General features: G+C 39.1%; 1 protein-coding gene across 6 annotated transcripts in view; it reads left to right on the top strand.

Moving 5' to 3' along the window:
* si:dkey-26m3.3 overlaps nucleotides 1-17,123 on the top strand; it is a 167,516-nt gene extending 150,393 nt beyond the window's left edge. For 2 of the 6 annotated variants that reach the window (XR_012402463.1, XR_012402462.1), the window contains exons 4-12: nucleotides 836-949; nucleotides 1,738-3,633; nucleotides 4,669-4,842; nucleotides 4,958-5,151; nucleotides 5,338-5,511; nucleotides 5,625-5,798; nucleotides 8,714-8,887; nucleotides 9,715-9,761; nucleotides 14,212-17,123. Coding sequence is in view for 4 of the 6 variants with exons in the window: in XM_073948107.1 (XP_073804208.1) it covers nucleotides 836-949; nucleotides 1,738-3,633; nucleotides 4,669-4,842; nucleotides 4,978-5,151; nucleotides 5,338-5,511; nucleotides 5,625-5,798; nucleotides 8,714-8,887; nucleotides 9,715-9,761; nucleotides 14,212-14,738 (3,454 nt within the window). In the remaining 2 variants the exon portion in view is untranslated. The remainder of the gene's footprint in view (nucleotides 1-835; nucleotides 950-1,737; nucleotides 3,634-4,668; nucleotides 4,843-4,957; nucleotides 5,152-5,337; nucleotides 5,512-5,624; nucleotides 5,799-8,713; nucleotides 8,888-9,714; nucleotides 9,762-14,211) is intronic. The other 4 variants (XM_073948107.1, XM_073948108.1, XM_073948109.1 and 1 more) reach the window with 2 other exon arrangements.
* The last annotated feature ends 2,135 nt before the right edge of the window (nucleotides 17,124-19,258 follow it).

Consider the following 19,258-nt stretch of genomic DNA (forward strand, 5'->3'; position numbering starts at 1 on the left):
TAATAGTTAGTGAGGTAGAAGGTGGGTTTAGGTTTTGGGTCCACAGTAAGATCATACTGTATGACTACTAATGAGCAGTTCATATGTTCACATTACACAGTTAATAAGCCGGTAGTTAATAGTATGAATTGTGAGCTAAACTTAAGTGTTCCCGATCTCCTGCCATAAAGGGCTTTTCCTGCACACTTTCCCCTGCTGTTTTTGTGCTGTACTGATCAGCCATTCCTCTGATCTGAGTCTGTTTTCACTGAAGCGTAGTCATCATCATGTTGTGTTGGCCTCATAGATGCTGCTGATCAACACATTTGGTTTCTAGAATTGATATTTCTCGAGTTCTCCTGCTCATTCAGTCATGATAGATGATGGTAAATGAACTTGTCTTGCTGTCCTCAAAGTCTGGACTGGAGCTCTGCAGACAAACCCCCAATGAGTGACCTTCTGAAGACTGAGTGATGAGGAGGAGGATAAGGGGAGCTGCTGGAGGCGGGAATAACAGTCAGCTGACACAGTGCAGTTTATACTGCTGCTTATATAGTCATGTGATGATGATTGACTCGCCTGAATGATTAAGCTCCTCCCACACCTACACTGTGGACTTCATTCAGTGATTCGATGATTAGTTTCAGCTCTAATCTGCTCTAATAGTGCTGCATTTCTGTTGGGCTTTCTCTACTAGAAATGAGCCTTGATCTGTGTTTGCTGATATTTTCCACATTCAGACAGTTTCTGTTCAAATATAAAGGAAATTAACTTAAGTATTTTTGTAAATGAAGAATGAATAATATTAGGTTTGTGCAGTGTGTGCAGCGCTCAACTTTAATCTTCTCTGTTTTAGTTCAGTTCATCAAAAGAGAGCAGAAGCAGAGCTCAGCTGTGTGTCTATGAAGAGTGACGCGTCTATGAATCCACCAATAGAATTTAAGAGTGGAAACACAGGACCTGCTGTCAGGTAGATCATCTCTACACACACATGATTACACTGCAGCATTTATATGATCCTGTGTTTCTAGAAGATCAGACATTAACAAGTGTTACAATTACAGGAGACTTTAAAACTAAATGTCCACACACTCACATCTGATCATTAGTGAAGTACTAATAAAGCATTAATACTCAAACTGTTAGAGTTAGAGGAGTGAGTTTACCAGCTTTTACAATAGTCAGCAAAGTGTGGACAATCAAGAGAAAGATTTTAGACGAGATGAATGAACAAGTTATGTGAGACAAACACACCACACAGTCTTTATTGTAACGGAGGCCAGCAAGTGAAGTGCTGTGCAGGTAAACCTCACTCCTCTGACCTCTAAAGCTGCTCTAGTGACAGACGCCAGAGGCCATGGTCTTTAGCCTCCTTGGTAGAGCAACCGACTCCCATGCAGAAGGTAGCCGGTTGGATCCCTGCTCGGAGCGGGTTGGGTGGTGTAGGACCGGCAGTGTTACACTTGTGCTCTCTCACATTTTCATCCTAAAAGATTTTAAATGTCTTCAGTGAGCATCCAGCATCATTATGAATAAAGGATATCAAATGATTGAAGTGTTACATTTAATAAATGACAAGTACTATTAAATGTTTACAGCATTTTGAGCAGTACAAGAGATCAGTGTGTGGTGTTTAAATTAAATCTGATTAAATCTGTGTATTGTGTCTCAGCTGGTTCAGAGAAAACACACATGGCTTCACTAGAGGATCTTTACACTGGCACTCATTGACTCTTTGTGTTGTTGTTGTTCCTGCAGTGTGGATAGAGATGGTCAGACTGGAGACCTGCAGCAGGATTCACTCCAACCAGAACATGATGAACTTCAGAGAGTCAAAGAGCAGCACAAAACCAGCATGAAGAACAAGTATGAGAGATTATTTGAGGGAATCAACCATGGAGAGACTCAAACCCTCCTGAACAGGATCTACACACAGCTCTACATCATAGAAGGAGAGAGTGAAGGAGTGAATGAAGAACATGAGGTTTTACAGATGGAGAAAAGAGCCAGAACAAAACCCTCACAACACACTCCAGTCTACTGCAATGACATCTTTAAAGCCTCAGCTGGAGCAGGACATGAGGAACAGATCAAGAAGGAGAAAGCCCAGATCAAGACTGTTCTCACTAAAGGCATCGCTGGAATCGGGAAAACCGTCTCTGTGCAGAAGTTCATTCTGGACTGGGCCGAGGGAAAAGACAATCAGGATGTAGATTTCATGTTTGTGCTTCCATTTCGAGAGCTGAACTTAATCAGAGATCATCAGTACAGTCTTCACAGACTTCTGCTGGACTTTCATCCTAAACTTGAAGATCTGGAGCCCAAGATTTATGAGCAGTGTAGAGTTGTGTTCATCTTTGATGGTCTGGATGAAAGCAGAATCACACTCAACTTTTCAGATGAGGAGAAAGTTTGTGCTGTGACTGAACCTTCATCAGTGGCTGTGTTGATGCGGAGCCTCCTGAAAGGAGATCTGCTTCCCTCTGCTCTCATCTGGATCACCTCCAGACCAGCAGCAGCCCATCAGATCCCCTCCACATACATCAAGCGTCTGACAGAAATTCAGGGATTCACTGAGCCTCAGAAGGAGGAATATTTCAGGAAGAGAATTAGCGACGAGCATCAAGCCAGCAGAATCATCTCCCACATCAGAAGAGCAAGAAGCCTCCAGATCATGTGCCACATACCCGTCTTCTGCTGGATCTCCTCCACTGTGCTTCAGAAGCTCCTGGAAGAAGATGTGAGTGCAGAAATCCCTCAAACTCTGACTGAGATGTACATCCACTTCCTGCTGATTCAGATCAACATGAGGAAGCAGAAGTATGAAGAGAGAGATCCAGAGAAACTCCTGCAGTCCAACAGAGGAGTGATTCTCAAACTTGCTGAAGTGGCTTTCAGACAGCTGATGAAGGGCAATGTGATGTTTTATGAGGAGGACCTAATTGAGAGCGGCATAGACGTCACTGACGCCTCAGTGTATTCTGGGATCTGCACTGAGATCTTCAAGGAGGAATCTGTGATTCATCAGAGGAAAGTCTACAGCTTCATCCATCTCAGCTTTCAGGAGTTTCTGGCTGCTTTCTTTGTGTTTTACTGCCATTTAACAGAGAACAGAGAACCGCTGAGGGTGATTTATGACAGTGAATATTCATATAATCAATATCTACAGTCCAGCTCTGAGAAGTCTCTGTATGATCTGCTCAGTTCAGCAGTAGTTAAAGCTGTCTGGAGTAGTAATGGTCATCTGGATCTGTTCTTGCGGTTTCTGCTGGGCGTCTCACTGGATTCCAATCAGAGACTCTTCCAGGATCTGCTGACACACACGGAGGAGAGCTCAGAGAACATCAGGAGAATCACACAGTACATTAAAGACGAGATCAAGAGAGGTAAACATCTCTCAGCTGAAAGATCCATCAATCTGTTCCTCTGTCTGCTGGAGGTGAAAGATCAGACTCTGGCCAGAGAGATTCAGGAGTTTGTGAAATCAGACAAACACTCAGAGGAGGAACTCACTCCTGCTCACTGCTCAACAATCTCCTACATGATTGAGATGTCAGAGGAGCCGCTGGATGAGTTAGACTCTAATAAATTCAACACATCAGATGTGGGAAGACGGAGACTGATAGCAGCTGTGAGAAACTGCAGAAGAGCTCTGTGAGTATTCATTGATTGATCACAGAAGACACACATCAGTCTGCACTGAAGACTCAGATCAGTTTAGTGAATCACTGCCCTGCTTTAACAGAAAATCTTTAGCTGGCCATATCGTCCCCCTGTAAGATCGCTGATACACCATATTACTGCATGGGGACGCGGCGGCAGTGTTCTGTTTCCTTATTTGCTCATTTATTTCAGCATTTCTAAACGTATTTAACAAACTTTTCTTGACTTTTTACTCACACAAACAACATTTGTACTTATTTAATAATCTACTTCATTTGCTTTACAGTTTATCCTGGAAAATAACTCAAATCCCTGTAAATCCCTGTGCTCCACCAGCTGAATAGGACATTTGTTGATGTGTATTTGCTCAAATCTAACACAGTGTTGCCCTTGGATAATTGTGTTTGTTTTTTGATCAGAGAAATAGTGTAATTTTAGACACAGTATTGCCGTCTCGCTGCAGACATGCCTGTAATATTACATTTACTGTAGGCCTAAACACTAATCTTTACACTGAGCTCAGTAAAATGCTCTCTGATTAGTTATTAATAATCTGTTCAATAATTCATTACAGTCACGTGAATGGGGAAATACAGGTTTAGTTGAGTTAAATGTAGTTTAAATAAATCAATCAATAAAAAGAGCAGATTTAAATGAAATAATATTCTTGTTCTGAAAATGCCCATGTGTCTGGAGTGTGTCAGCAATTCTTGCAGTTCACTACAGTTTTGAGTCTGACTCCAAATCCAGTCCTCCATGGGTTAATACATTTGATTTCCAGTGATCATGGCTGTGTGATTTTGTTGTCAGCACATTCAACTGTGTAAAGAACAAAGTATTTAATAAGAATATTTCATTCATTCAGATCTAGGATGTGTTATTTTAGTGTTCCCTTTATTGTTTGAGCAGTATTTATATATATAGTTTATTTCCAGTGTTACTTTTATCACTGTAGACTGGACTCATGAACACTCAACACTACTCATTTCTTACTGCTGATTTTGTTGCTCTTTGTCCTCCACACAGGCTACAGCGCTGTGAACTCACTGTTCAGTGCTGTGAGAGTTTGTCTTCAGCTCTACAATCCTCAAACTGTGTGCTGAGAGAGCTGGACCTGAGTAACAATGACCTGCAGGATTCAGCAGTTAAGCTTCTCTCTGATGGACTGAAGAGTCAACACTGTAAACTGGAGACACTAAGGTTTGAGTTCAAACACCTGATTGATTGATTGATTGATTGATTGATTGATTGATTGATTGATTGATTTTTTTTGTTTCGTTACATCAGACAGATCACATTAACAGTGTGTTTTTAGTCATGTGTGCTCTTTCTCAGACTGATGACATGTAAACTCACTGCCGATTCTTGTGAGAGTTTGTCTTCAGCTCTACAATCCTCAAACTGTGTCCTGAGAGAGCTGGACCTGAGTAACAATGACCTGCCGGATTCAGGAGTGAAGCTTCTCTCTGATGGACTGAAGAGTCAACACTGTAAACTGGAGACACTGAGGTAAATGATTCTCCACTCTACAATAACTACAGTAAGACAGTATCATATTAGAGCTCTTCATGCTTGAACATGTTAACCCTGGGTGATACTAAACCCCAGATAACAGGAATTCTGGTTTATCAGTAATTATGTTTCACACTGCTCATATTATACCTGTAGTAAATATTGTGTTTGTCCTCTACACAGGCTACAGTGGTGTAAACTTACTGTTCAGTGCTGTGAGAGTTTGTCTTCAGTTCTACAATCCTCAAACTGTGTGCTGAGAGAGCTGGACCTGAGTAACAATGACCTGCAGGATTCAGGAGTGAAGAAGCTCTCTGATGGACTGAAGAGTCAACACTGTAAACTGGAGACACTGAGGTCTGAGTTTAAACACCTTATTGATTGATTGATTGATTGATTTTTTTTTGTTTTGTTACATCAGACTGATCACATTAACAGTGTGGTTTTAGTAATGTGTTCTTCTTTCTCAGATTGGCCATGTGTAATCTCACTGTTCAGTGCTGTGAGAGTTTGTCTTCAGCTCTACAATCCTCAAACTGTGTGCTGAGAGAGCTGGACCTGAGTAACAATGACCTGCAGGATTCAGGAGTGAAGCTTCTCTCTGATGGACTGAAGACTGTGGACTGTAAACTGGAGACACTGAGGTAAATGATTCTCCACTCTACAATAACTACAGTCAGACAGCTTCATATTAGAGCTCTTTATGCTTGAACATGTTAACCCTGGGTGTTACTAAACCCCAGATAACAGGAATTCTGGTTTATCAGTGATTATGTTTCACACTGCCCATACTATACCTGTAGTTAACCCTCAGGGGTTTGAGGTGATTTTGGGACCCCTGAGATGTTTTGACATGCCCTGACATCTGTGCTGATTTCAGCTACTTATTACACAGAACTGGCCAAAATGTGTTTTATTTGTATTCAACACAAACTGAGCTACAATAATATGTGAGAGTATTGATGTACATGCTTGTGTTTTAGAAATAAATATTATGTGTGGTTAATAGGTTTTGGAGAAACAAATGTAGCTGAAATAAGACCCAAAAACCCAGGCCCGGATTAGGAACTCAGGGGCCCCTGGGCACATTGTCTTGTAAGGCACCCTAACTGGCCGCACCCCTATAGTTGAATTTAAAAAATAAGAATAATATAATAATTTTTAAATAAAATGAATCTATAATTTGTTGCCCACATATTTAAATAAATGATATATAGTACATATGTATTTATAGTCTACAAAGATTTAACTTATTTTTCAAAGCATTGAATAAAAATACTAATAAAACTATAAATATATATATTCTGGGCCTTTCTCTCTCTCTCTCCCTCTCTCTCTCCTTTTCTGTCTTTCTCTCACACGATGAATCCAGTCCGCGCTGCGCTGCCATTAGCCTCCTCCGCCTGGTTTATGCTAGCTACTCATCATTTAAAGTTACCATAACGTCTTCTTCTGTACCCTCATTCTCCTGATCAAGGGGCTGTTTAAAGATAGTGTGTATGGAAAATGCCTCAATAAAGATGCCTCCTCTTTCTCTCGCGTTTGCTAAATCCACTTGTCCACTCATTTTTGATCTATGACCAATACTAACGTTACACTACAGTCCGCTCAGTTTAGTGCGGGTTATTACAAAACTGACGTTTCCGCGCTTGACCAATTACAGTATTCTGTTTAGTTAAAGAAAAAAAGCAGTTTAAATATAATAATAATATTAATATGTGATCGCGATTTTTTTGCTCAGAGGAAATACAGTTATCTGAGCAATATAGTTTTTGCAGAGAGGGAGGCACCTATAAGGCTAAACATTATTAAATACCCACAAGACACTTGTGACTTTATATCACATTTGCGTTATTTTTAAAAAATGTTTCCTTCCTGTTAAAAATAAATATATTTCCAATCTGATATGTAATGGGGAGAAAAAAAAGTAGCACGAGTTCAGCTGATGGTGGATTCGAATTGAGTTTATAATTAATCGCGTCAAAAAATGGAACTGTGCGCCTTACAAGGTGCGCCACTGCGGCTGTACTGTTCAGCAACTCTTTACTCATCTTGTCTCTATCAATCAGGCATCCAACTACATGCGCTATTTGCAATTAGCCAAAAAAGACACTCCGAAATTGTCTTTTTTTCTCTCCTCTTGCAGGGGCCCCTAGTGCGCATGGGCCCCTGGGCCTGTGCCTATAAGGCCCATTGGTTAATCCAGCCCTGCAAAAACCACACTGAATGTGCCTGAACAAGACTTTAGAGTAAGCAGTCTTGTAGACTAGAATATTTACTGCACAATTATGTGAAAATTATTCTGTTCTCTCATTCAGAGAAAACATTACAATGATCTACGTTTTTTTAAGTTTGTTTTGGGTGATCTCAGCTGTATGTGTGAGTGACAATGCTCATGAATAATTCACACCTGAGAGACAACAGACACTCCCCCACTCACCCATCAAGGGCAGTGTACAGCAATGTCCATCTGCAGAAGCTAGCCCAAACTAAATGCTTGTTGTGTTACTGCTGTGTGACCATGTAAACACTCTGGGTGAACAATATACAGTGCTCAGCATATATAAGTACACCCCTCACTAATCTCTCTTTTACATTCATATTTTAATAGGAAGCTCTACAGTATTATATTTGTGCATATACAATAGATTAGCCAAATCTGGAGCTCATCTAACAAAATAACTCATGATAACAGTCTAAAAACAAGTACAACCACATCTATGTGCTATAGAAAAATATTAAATACAAAATTAAAAAGAGGAAAAATTAAGAGAAGCAAAACAATGGAAAAATCTGAAAATTCGTAGTTTTTTTTGCAGTATTTAGCCTGAATTTAATTGCATTCTTTCAATTTCTGAATATGTTTGGTGACTAAAATATGATGTTCATGAATAAATCTGTTTAATAAATGTGTTCTGTTTAAATGCAGCAGAATACACTGCCTATATTGACTGAGAAATGGAGGAAAGTCTTGGTTTTCAGAATGGGCTGTCCTCCTTTATGCTGAGCGCTGTATGTGACTTATACAGCCGCACATATAATATATATTTGAAATGGTGTAAAACGTGTTCGCCAAACTCTCTTGTGCATTATTCCAGCATTTAATAATCATTTCTGAATGAGTCTGAGACACTGAAGTAGAGGAATGACAAACTCTTTAAACACAAGAATAAATCAGATTTAAACATGAAAAACAATTACTGTAAATCTAAATCATATTTGAAGACCTTTAATATAGATTTCACTAATAGTTGCAGTCTTAGTTCACTGTTTGAAAACTTTACCAGGTTCAACTACAATAAAATAACTAAAAATATATATAATAACACGTGTAACATGTCATGCTCTGTAACCTTCTACAGATGATGTCGAGTCCTTGTTGAGTGTGTGAGTGTGTGTGTTTGCTGATGCGAGGGCTCGATCAATAAGGAGAGCTGATCAGGATGAGTGTGTTCATCACTGCTGTTGACATGAGCAGAAACAGCAGTCAGCATCTTCACAACACAAAGAGATGTGTGATTGTCCAACTGTGTGATGTGGACTATTGCTGTGTTTGTAGATTGTCTGGCTGTATGGTGACAGAGGAAGGCTGTGGTTTTCTGTCTTCAGCTCTGACTTCAAACCCCTCACACCTGAGAGAGCTGGATCTGAGCTACAATCATCCAGGAGATTCAGGAGTCAAGCTGCTCTCTGAACAACTGGAGGATCCAAACTACACACTGGACAAACTCAAGTATGTGGAGCATCACTGGCCGTGTGCTTTTACACTGAATGGCTTTAAAAAGACACTAGAAAGCTCTTTTGTGATCAGCTTCAGTTTTCTGTGAGGGTTATGGGGTGAGGACAGACAGAAGATACAGCTTGTAGAGTATTCCAGTCATGTCTATGAAGAGCAAATCATTGAGTGTGAAATGAATCTCCTCTGTAAATGTTGGAGTGTATTGGCTCAGTTACAGTGACATTAAGCAGGACACACTGTACAGTTTCAGCATTTGAGCTGAGCAGAGAAACTTCTTCCTCCATTTCTGCTGAAGAATCCTACAATATCAGGTCAGGAATAGGGTTGGGGATTGAAGATGGATTCAGATTCTGGAATCAGACACTTGGATTAATGTTCAGACTCTTGTTCTAAAATCAACATCTGGATTCCTCTTCTCTGTGCACACATGTGTATTTTTCACTTGCTAATCTGTCAGGAACTTGGGCGCTGGCGAGCAGCTTTAATAATCTGAACATAGTTTAGAGATGGACTGCAACATGTGCTCAAAGGCTGCATGTGCTGAAGAACGATGGCAAAGCTAAGTGTGATCACTGTAATAAATGAATGTTGCAGCAGGGTGTCTCCATCAACATGAGCAGTATCTGCGCTCGCTTCACCAACAGCAGAGGAAAAGAACGCACTGTGTTACATTCATTGTGGATCCCGGCTCAACCAACAAGTGTTGTGTGTTTTAGCTCAAGAGTTTGGAGCGTGTAGCTGAGCAGCTCAGTGCTAGCTTTAGCTTATTAGCTGAGGGGGAAACGAAACAGCTCATTCTCTCCATCTGTGTGTGTTTACAGTCTGGATCATGGAGGACACACGAGGATTACAGCAGGACCACGCAAATGTAGGACTACACACACACACACACACACACACACACTATGGAACAAAATCAATGCCTAAAGTCTTGAATTAAAAAGCTTGTTGAATATCACAAACTGAAAAAAATAATACACCGTATTAACAAGTTCTTGCATTTTAATGACTTGAATTCCAGGGTTTGTATTTTTAGGTCCTGAAATTTAACATATCTGTTTATTTAAGCTGTGAATATTTCAACGAAAAATATTTCAAACACGTTTTCATACTTAAAAATTTAATAATTCATATTCAATTTTCAGATTTCACTTACAAAATATTCAATACCCTTTAAAAATACGATGTATAATATTCAAAAGGTCATTTTCAGTTCATTTTATTTCAGTTCTAATATTCGCTTCCATAAATTCAGTGGATCAAATTCGACTGATAAAATTCAACTTTACATCTGGGAACTGCAGGAGAAGCAATAGATTGCAGAGTGAAGATCGCCAGCTGCTCTAGCTTTCACCAGCAGGTGGAGATGGAATAATGTAAGATTTTTAACCCAGTAAACAGGTGAGAAAAAGGCTAATAAAGGCAAAAAAGTAGCATTTAATTTTAATATCAATGCATTGGACATTATAAATGATAAAAAGTATGAGTAAAATGAGTAAATGAGGTTTTAGTCATCTATATTTGCCCTTATGTAACGGAAGCCAGCTGGTGATCGCGTAAAGCTCACTCCTTGGATCCAGGGACAGACGTTGTTCTGCAATCTTATCGGAGCTTGTCTCCCATGCTGGCTCGTTACCTGCTCGGACCGGTGCGGTTACTTGCACATAAACCGTCTTTTGATGAATATGATGTTAAGGGCTAAGAACAATTACGAACAAAGATTTTCAAAACCAGGGAGATTTTATGAGAATGTCACTAAACAGTTTACTTGGAAATGTTAAACAGAGTTCAGGTATGATTTAAGGTTGGTTATGGATGGGGCGTCTGATTTAAAATAATTTATCATGCAAATGCATTAAAGAAGCGTCTTCAGTTATTATTTAAACGCAGCTATGTCAGGATTGGGATAGGTTATAATTTCATTATTTAAATTATGATTGTTATTATTATTAGGTTATTTAATGACATGTATTTGGGCTATTGCGCTTAAATAAGTCATCCGTGATTCTAAATTAATATTTCTATTTATCCTTTTTAGCTATCACTTTGGTATCGTTTTCTCTTCTTTTTTTCGATTTTTTGTGGTTCTGCCACGGTTAAACGTTTGCAAAATGTCTTTAGTTTGTCCAGATTATCGCTTTTCCTCTAAAATAGAGACAAAGCAGAAGGAAAATGAATGAATTAATGAATTAATGAAATAATTGACGTTTTCATGCATGTGCGGTGCGACTTGCTCACGACAAATTCGAACGAGTGGCCGCGAGCTCCGGTGGCCGGTCAGAGCCAGCGCCGCATATCAAACTGATTAAGAGATGCTGGATGGCTGCCAATATATGATAGGAATTCTTCCAAAGTTTCAGATGACATCTGGGCGTGTGCATAATAATGTAAAATGAAAGTGAAAGTCATGACATTTGGCCAAGCATAAGAATAGCCTACAAGAGTGTTTCGATTATTATATTAATCATGACATATGTCATGCTTGGGCTTATATGAATAACACCTGGCTGTTTACCATGTCCGAAAGTGGAGCTGACGTCGGCGAGAAATTGCTTGTATAATTGTAAAAAGAGTGATGAATATTAATGGATTTCTTATATCTGTCATTTCTGATAATATAATTGATTTAACTAGTGTGAGCTTATGAGTTTCCAACACAGCAAAAATGCATCCAGAATCCTAAACCAATAACTTTGTCAAGCAAAAATTATGATTTTATAGGCTACTGATTTTTTTTTTAAACAATAAAAAAGAAACTATTAGCTACCCTAGCAATTGTTTATTTAAATATGATCATCTCAAAATATAAAATAAAAACATAATGGTTTGACTTTGTGAAATCATAAAACAGACTTGCAAAAAAGAGTTAATAGAATAAATGAGCAAATACATTCTCTCCAGTAGATGGCGATCAAAGCTCAGTTATACCCCATGAGGATGAACATTGAGCTGCTTTGCAGGAACCCCTCAACCACGCATGTCAAATCACGCATTCTAAACATAATCTTATGAAACTAGCTCAAGTGACAACTATATTAAATTTAAACCAGTTTAAATAAGTTTATATGTTTAATAACTGCAAAAAAGATCAACATTGCTAATCATAAAATACAAACGTTCGCTGCAAAGTTATAAATAACGGTTTTCTCATTTAATAAAAACAAATTAAAGTCAGTTATAACTGCCTATTATCAAACCACAGACGACTCATTTTATTACTTATCATTGGCTGCGACATTGCCACTTTTGCGTTCATACCTTTTTCTCGCCTATAGGTTTTTAAATGATGAAAATGTATAACCTATCCCAGTCCTGACATAGCTGCGTTTAAACAGCGCAAACATTACTCCTTATAGTTATGCCATATTAGACGGTTCTGTGTGAACAACTAAAGACGCTCCTTTAATGCATTCGCACATTATATTAAATTATTTTAAATCAGACGCCCCATCCATAACCAACCTTAAATCATACCTGAACTCTGTTTAACATTTCCAAGTAAACTGTTTAGTGACATTCTCATAAAATCTCCCTGGTTTTGAAAATCTTTGTTCGTAATTGTTCTTAGCCCTTAACATCATATTCATCAAAAGACGGTTTATGTGCAAGTAACCGCACCGGTCCGAGCAGGTAACGAGCCAGCATGGGAGACAAGCTCCGATAAGATTGCAGAACAACGTCTGTCCCTGGATCCAAGGAGTGAGCTTTACGCGATCACCAGCTGGCTTCCGTTACATAAGGGCAAATATAGATGACTAAAACCTCATTTACTCATTTTACTCATACTTTTTATCATTTATAATGTCCAAAGCATTGATATTAATATTAAATGCTACTATTGTGCCTTTATTAGCCTTTTTCTCGCCTGTTTACTGGGTTAAAAATCTTACATTATTCCATCTCCACCTGCTGGTGAAAGCTAGAGCAGCTGGCGATCTTCACTCTGCAATCTATTGCTTCTCCTGCAGTTCCCGGATGTAAAGTTGAATTTTATCAGTCGAATTTGATCCACTGAATTTATGGAAGCGAATATTAGAACTGAAATAAAATGAACTGAAAATGACCTTTTGAATATTATACATCGTATTTTTAAAGGGTATTGAATATTTTGTAAGTGAAATCTGAAAATTGAATATGAATTATTAAATTTTTAAGTATGAAAACGTGTTTGAAATATTTTTCGTTGAAATATTCACAGCTTAAATAAACAGATATGTTAAATTTCAGGACCTAAAAATACAAACCCTGGAATTCAAGTCATTAAAATGCAAGAACTTGTTAATACGGTGTATTATTTTTTTCAGTTTGTGATATTCAACAAGCTTTTTAATTCAAGACTTTAGGCATTGATTTTGTTCCATACACACACACACACACACACACACACACACACACACTCACACACACACACAAACTCTCACACACAGACACATGCGCAAACAGCAGTGAACACACGCATGCCCACATACAATCTAACACACAAACACACTCTCACACACACACTCTCTCTCTCTCTCACACACACACACACACACACACACACACACACACATGTTTGTTTTTGTGAAAAGTGGGGACATTACATAGGTTTCCATTCATTTTATACTGTCCAAACTGTATATTGTATTGCCCTCACCCCACCCCACCCCTAAACCCAACCATCACAGGAGACTGTGTGCAGCTTTACTCTCTGATTAAACTCATTCAGTGTGATTTATAAGCATTTTGAGAAATGAGGACGTCACCAATGTCCTCATATTTCACCTCCTTTTTGTAATACCTGTGTCATACCCATGTCATTATACAGATTTGTGTCCTGATATGTCACAAAAACACGTACACACACACACACACACACACGTACGCACATACTCTCTCACACACACATGCACACATTCACTCACATACGCACACACACATACACACACACACTCTCTCTCACACAGACACACGCACTCACATACACATTCTCTCTCACACAAAAACACACACAGACACACTCGCACACACATATTCTTTCTCACACACTCTTTCACACACACACAGACACACACACAAACAAATATGAACACACACACACAAACAGTCTATCTCACACACACATACTCTTTTTCTCTCTCACACACACACACTCTCACACACAGACACATGCGCAAACAGCAGTGAACACATACAATCGCATGCGCACATACAATCTAACAAACACACACACACACACACACACACTCTCTCTCTCTTTCTCTCTCTCACACACATGCGCCTGTACACAGGCACACGCACACAGCTGTGGTTATAAATGTGTGTGTTCTTGTGTTCAGATGTTTGTTTCCTCACTCTGGATCCAAACACAGCAAACACTCGTCTCATTCTGTCTGAGGAGAACAGAGAGGTGAAGCATGTGAGAGAGAATCAGCCGTATCCTGATCATCCAGACAGATTTGATGGTGTTTATCAGGTGTTGTGCAGAGAGAGTGTGTGTGGACGCTGTTACTGGGAGATTGACTGGAGTGGAGATGATGGTGTGTGTATATCAGTGTCATATAAGAGCATCAGGAGGAAGAGAGGAGGTGTTGAGTGTTGGTTTGGATCTAATGCTCAGTCCTGGAGTTTGAGCTGCTCTTCCTCCAATTTCTCATTCAGACACAATAACACACGCACTGATCTCCCAGTGAAGGCGCTCAACAGGAGAATAGGAGTGTTTGTGGATCACAGTGCAGGAACTCTGATCTTCTACAACATCTATAGAGACACAATGAGCCTCATCCACTCAGTCCAGACCACATTCACTGAGCCACTCTGCCCTGGGTTTAGGATTTATCCTGGATCATCAGTGAAACTGAGCTGAAGACTGACGAGAGATTTACCTAGAATCCTCTACAGGAGCAGTCAGCAGCAGTGTGTGTGATTGTGTGTGTGTGTGTGTGTATGTGTGAGAGAGAGAGAGAAAGAGAGAGTGTGTGTGTCAGTATGTGAGTAAAAAAAGAGATCTGTTTGTGCGTGTATGTGTGCATGTGTTCACTGCTCTGTGTGTCTCTATATTACACGTGCGTGTGCTAGTGTGTGTGTGTATGCGTGAGTGTGTGCGTGTGTCTGTGTTTGTGCGTGCATGTGTGTGTGTGTGAGAGAGTCTGTATTCGTGTGTGTACATGCATGCTTGTGTGTTTGTTTGAGAGAGTGTCATTTGTGTTCACAGCTACAGCAGCATGTAATATTCTCCACTGCAAGTGTCCTCCTCTTCTCATCAATGCTGCTTTATAGATCATTCTCCATTCTGCTTTCATGACTTCTTCTACTGCCAGTGTGTTTCTCCATACCGTGTCAGTTCTGTCTTTTAAAATGTGCTCGTTATTTATTTCCACAATATCTCTGTCAAATATTTCACCTTCGGCTGAACTAACATCAGCACTTTCATTAAAACACAGTGATGGACTATTATCCCCAACATCTCCAACAACAGCTTCAATTCTGATATCAGGGAAAACTCCTCGTCATCTGGGATAAAAAGATCCCGACTAGAACTCTCCAGCAGTGTTTTTCATTCAACATCACACTCAGTTTATCTCAGAGTTCCTGTGCAAACCTTACTGATCCTATTCCCATACATTTAGCAAGATTCACTCAGTCCAGTGCCTGCTTTTATCAACAATGTCTCTCAATCGTGGCATTGTTTTGGACACTGATATGTCCATCAATCCTGGAGTGTCATCTCCTGACAAAAACCACCGGCTCTTCAAGACTCTTGGGCCCAAACAATAGTCTCTGGATGACCTGCAGTCTATACGCTGCTCCTCTACTCACAAGATCAACCAAGCCTTGACCTCCTTCATCTCTTGGTGAGAAGAGAACACTTTGAGGGATCCAATGTAGGTTGTCCCAGAACAAATTGACCATCTCTCTTTGAAGATTCGGTAGTAAACCAATAGCGGGTCTCCACACGCCAGCTTGTGCCATATAGAGGATCCAGCAAGCTGTTAACTATAAGTGTGCGGCCTCTATACGATAACTGGGGAAGTAACCATTTCCATTGTTGTAGAAGACCTTGGATTTTCTCAAGCGTACCATTCCAGTTCTTCTGAACACAGTCATCTTCACCCGAGGTATTTCAAGCCTCCTTTCTTCCATGTCAAACCTCCAGGTAACTTGGGAGGGACACCGCTCCAGCTGCCCACAAGCAGGGCTTCACTCTTTCCCCAGTTGACTTTAGCAGAGGAGATCTTCTGAAAATCACTTACAATAAAATCCAGTTTCTGAATATCTTCCGCATTCGATATGAAACAACAACATCATCAGCACAAGCAGAAAGATGCAGAGAAACGTCACAATAAGGAACACACACACCCTTTATCTCAGAGCTTAGTTTATTCAGCACAGGTTGGATAGGCAGTGTGTACAACATCCCCGACACAGCACATCCCTGTCTAACTCCTCTCTGTACTGTAAAAGCAGCACTCAGACCACCGTCGACTTTTAATACACTTTGAATGTCTCTGTACAAAACATTGATCATATTTACAGAAGCTGGGCTCAAACCAAACATTTCTAAAAGCTTTATTAAATATTCATGTTGTATACGGTCAAACGCTTTCTCTTGCTCTAAAGAGATCAGTCCACAATTAATACCCAATTACTTCTAAAACATCTCTAACCAAATAAACATTGTCAAAAACTGATCTATTCACTATATAATAATGTTGATCTTGGTGTATTACTTGACCTATTACCTTACTCAATCGTGTAGCTGATGCCTTTGACAGTATTTTATAATGGGTGCAGTAAAGTGATGCAGGTCTCCAGTTGCTTCCTCTTTGCAAGTCTCCTTTATTGTTAACACAGTTATTACAGCTCTTCTGCAGCTTAATGGGAGTAAACCTTTATTCAAACTGTCATCAAGAACCAAAAGAACATCATCACCTATCACAGACCACAAAGATTTACAGAAATCTACTGGGATTCATCAATAGCTGGAGTCTTTCCACTTCCCATTCTCATTACCGCTGTGTATAATTCACTCTGTGACAATGAGAGCTCAAGCATGGCATTAGAGTCTTCATCAGTGTTTGGGAGATCTTTAACTTCTATATGATCTGTATAATTCTGAATAAAAGTGAACTGCATGTTTACGTATGTCACTGGATTATAAAGTTCCTCTCCTGCATTATTGTTTAGTGAATGAATAATTCCACTTAGACCATTTTTCTGTTCTAGACTAATAAAGCTTAGAAGGAGCCTCCATTTGTGTAATGTTTATTAAACCTGAATGAATGAATGCTCCTTGTGCTTTCACTCCTCAAAGATCAGCCAGCAAATCTGTGTTTGATTTCCGGGTTTCAGATTGATCACTGCTTGTAGCTGCTGTTGTGTTAAACAGGTCTGTTATTTCATCCTCTACACTCAAAAAAATGATTCAAGCCCTTCTTAGATGTGACACAAATAAATACTGTTCCCATTATTTAAATAATTTTATTTTTAAAATATTAATTTACATTTAATTGATGTAACGTAAAATGTATTTGTCGTTTCACCTATAATCTTTATTAATCCAAATCAAATGAGTTCAGTAAAGTGACCCCGTTTTGCGCATGCGTGAGACCGCGCATTTTCACTGCCACCTGCATTGCGTTTCTCCGTCCACCATTTTCCACCTGTGGCTGCAGACGAGTTGATGAGACGCTACCGATTACAAGAAGTCATTTCTTTGGTGAGTATTCGTTTCTTTTTCAGCGAGTACCTCGCTATGAATGCATGTTATATTCTCGACGGTGTGCAACAAGCGTGATAAAGTTTTGCTTCGGTTTTCAGTAAAGTTGACGGCTAACGTTAGCTGGCTAGCCAGTCGCTCATCATGCAGGAGAAAATAGACTGACAGAGTTAACATTAACGTTTTTTTATTATAATGTTCCGACGTTGATTTAATATTTTTTGTCTTCGGGATGATGTTGAATCAACATTGAGGTAAAGTTGGTTAAATATTCGCACATTCAGACTTTTTCCTTGCTATCATTTCAGAAAGGTGTTATTTGCAAGCTCTAAATAGTGAAATCATATTAGCAGCCAATGACTATCAAAGGACAATTTTTTTAGTCAATTAAATAGTGCTAGTTTTCAAGTCATATTTACGTGTGATTTCAGATCCAATATTCAAATTAGCGTAGTAGATAATATAGGGAACGTTAAATGAAGGAATGTGCAAATATAAAACCAACTTTACCTCAATTGAATTAACGTCTGACTGTTTGTGTCGATGTATTTTATCCATCAATCAATTTAATGGTCTGAAGATCCTGATTCATTCTTTAAGGCATATTTGGTAAGTTTGATTGTTTCTCATGTAGTCTCTAACAGTGAAACTCTACAGTGTAACTGTAGTTTTATTCCGTTATTTCTCCCATGGCACACACATATGAAACTGAATAACTGTCAGTGTAAATAGATGCACACAGATTCACAAATGTTGTGATCTGAGATTTCCAGAAAACCTCAAGTACACCTTTGAGTTCATCCAGAAAATCATAATGAATCTGGATGGACACAAGCTCAATCCAAAGATACAGCAGCTGAAAATCAAATTGTTTTCTTAAAGTGAACACCAGATGACAAATAAATGAAGTTTCTTTACGCTTTTCGTATTTGGGTTCATTTGTCTTTTCAATCTTCTGCCATCTTTCATCTACTAAACCAACAACACTGAACTCATGGATGTTTTCCATGTGACATTTTATATTGTGGCTAAGCTACAAAAAGGAAGCATGTGGACAAGTAAAAAAAAAAAAATTGGACATACAAATGCAAAATAATGTTTTTATGATAAATGTTTTCTATGCAGCCAGGGTGATGGAGTGACTTGGTGTGATAATTGATACCCCTTACAAACTAATGGTTGATGAGGTTTTAAGTTTGGATTTCCCGATGCAACTTTTTTATTCATTTATTTATTATTTTTGGGATGCCAACATCTGCACATCATAGCTCATTCATGTACAGTATAGTGTCAACAAGTGTCTCCATTACTCTCATACCTGTCAGGTAATTACTTGACGCAACACTTGTTAAAATGGACTTGACCTAATGCTTTGGTTTGTTTTTTTCTGAGTTTTTGACGTTCAGATTTTTGAATTATGACTGGCCAGAGCAAGTCACATGTTCAGAAATTGTTCTAGTTTTGGTGACAATGGGTATCCTTGTTATAATCAAACTGTCTTGGTCTGTTTTTACCTTCCTATAGTCCAAATTTGGTCCCCACAGCCTTTTTTTAACTGTGTTTTTGTTTGAATTGACTATTTGTACTACACAGATTAAAAATGCTGTACCTCTCGAGTAGCCAGTCATTTTTCATATTATTGTTCTCAGGTTATGCCCTTTTAAGAA

The sequence above is a fragment of the Danio rerio genome, chromosome 4 (genome assembly GCF_049306965.1).
Source record: "Danio rerio strain Tuebingen ecotype United States chromosome 4, GRCz12tu, whole genome shotgun sequence".
Taxonomy (NCBI): domain Eukaryota; kingdom Metazoa; phylum Chordata; class Actinopteri; order Cypriniformes; family Danionidae; genus Danio; species Danio rerio.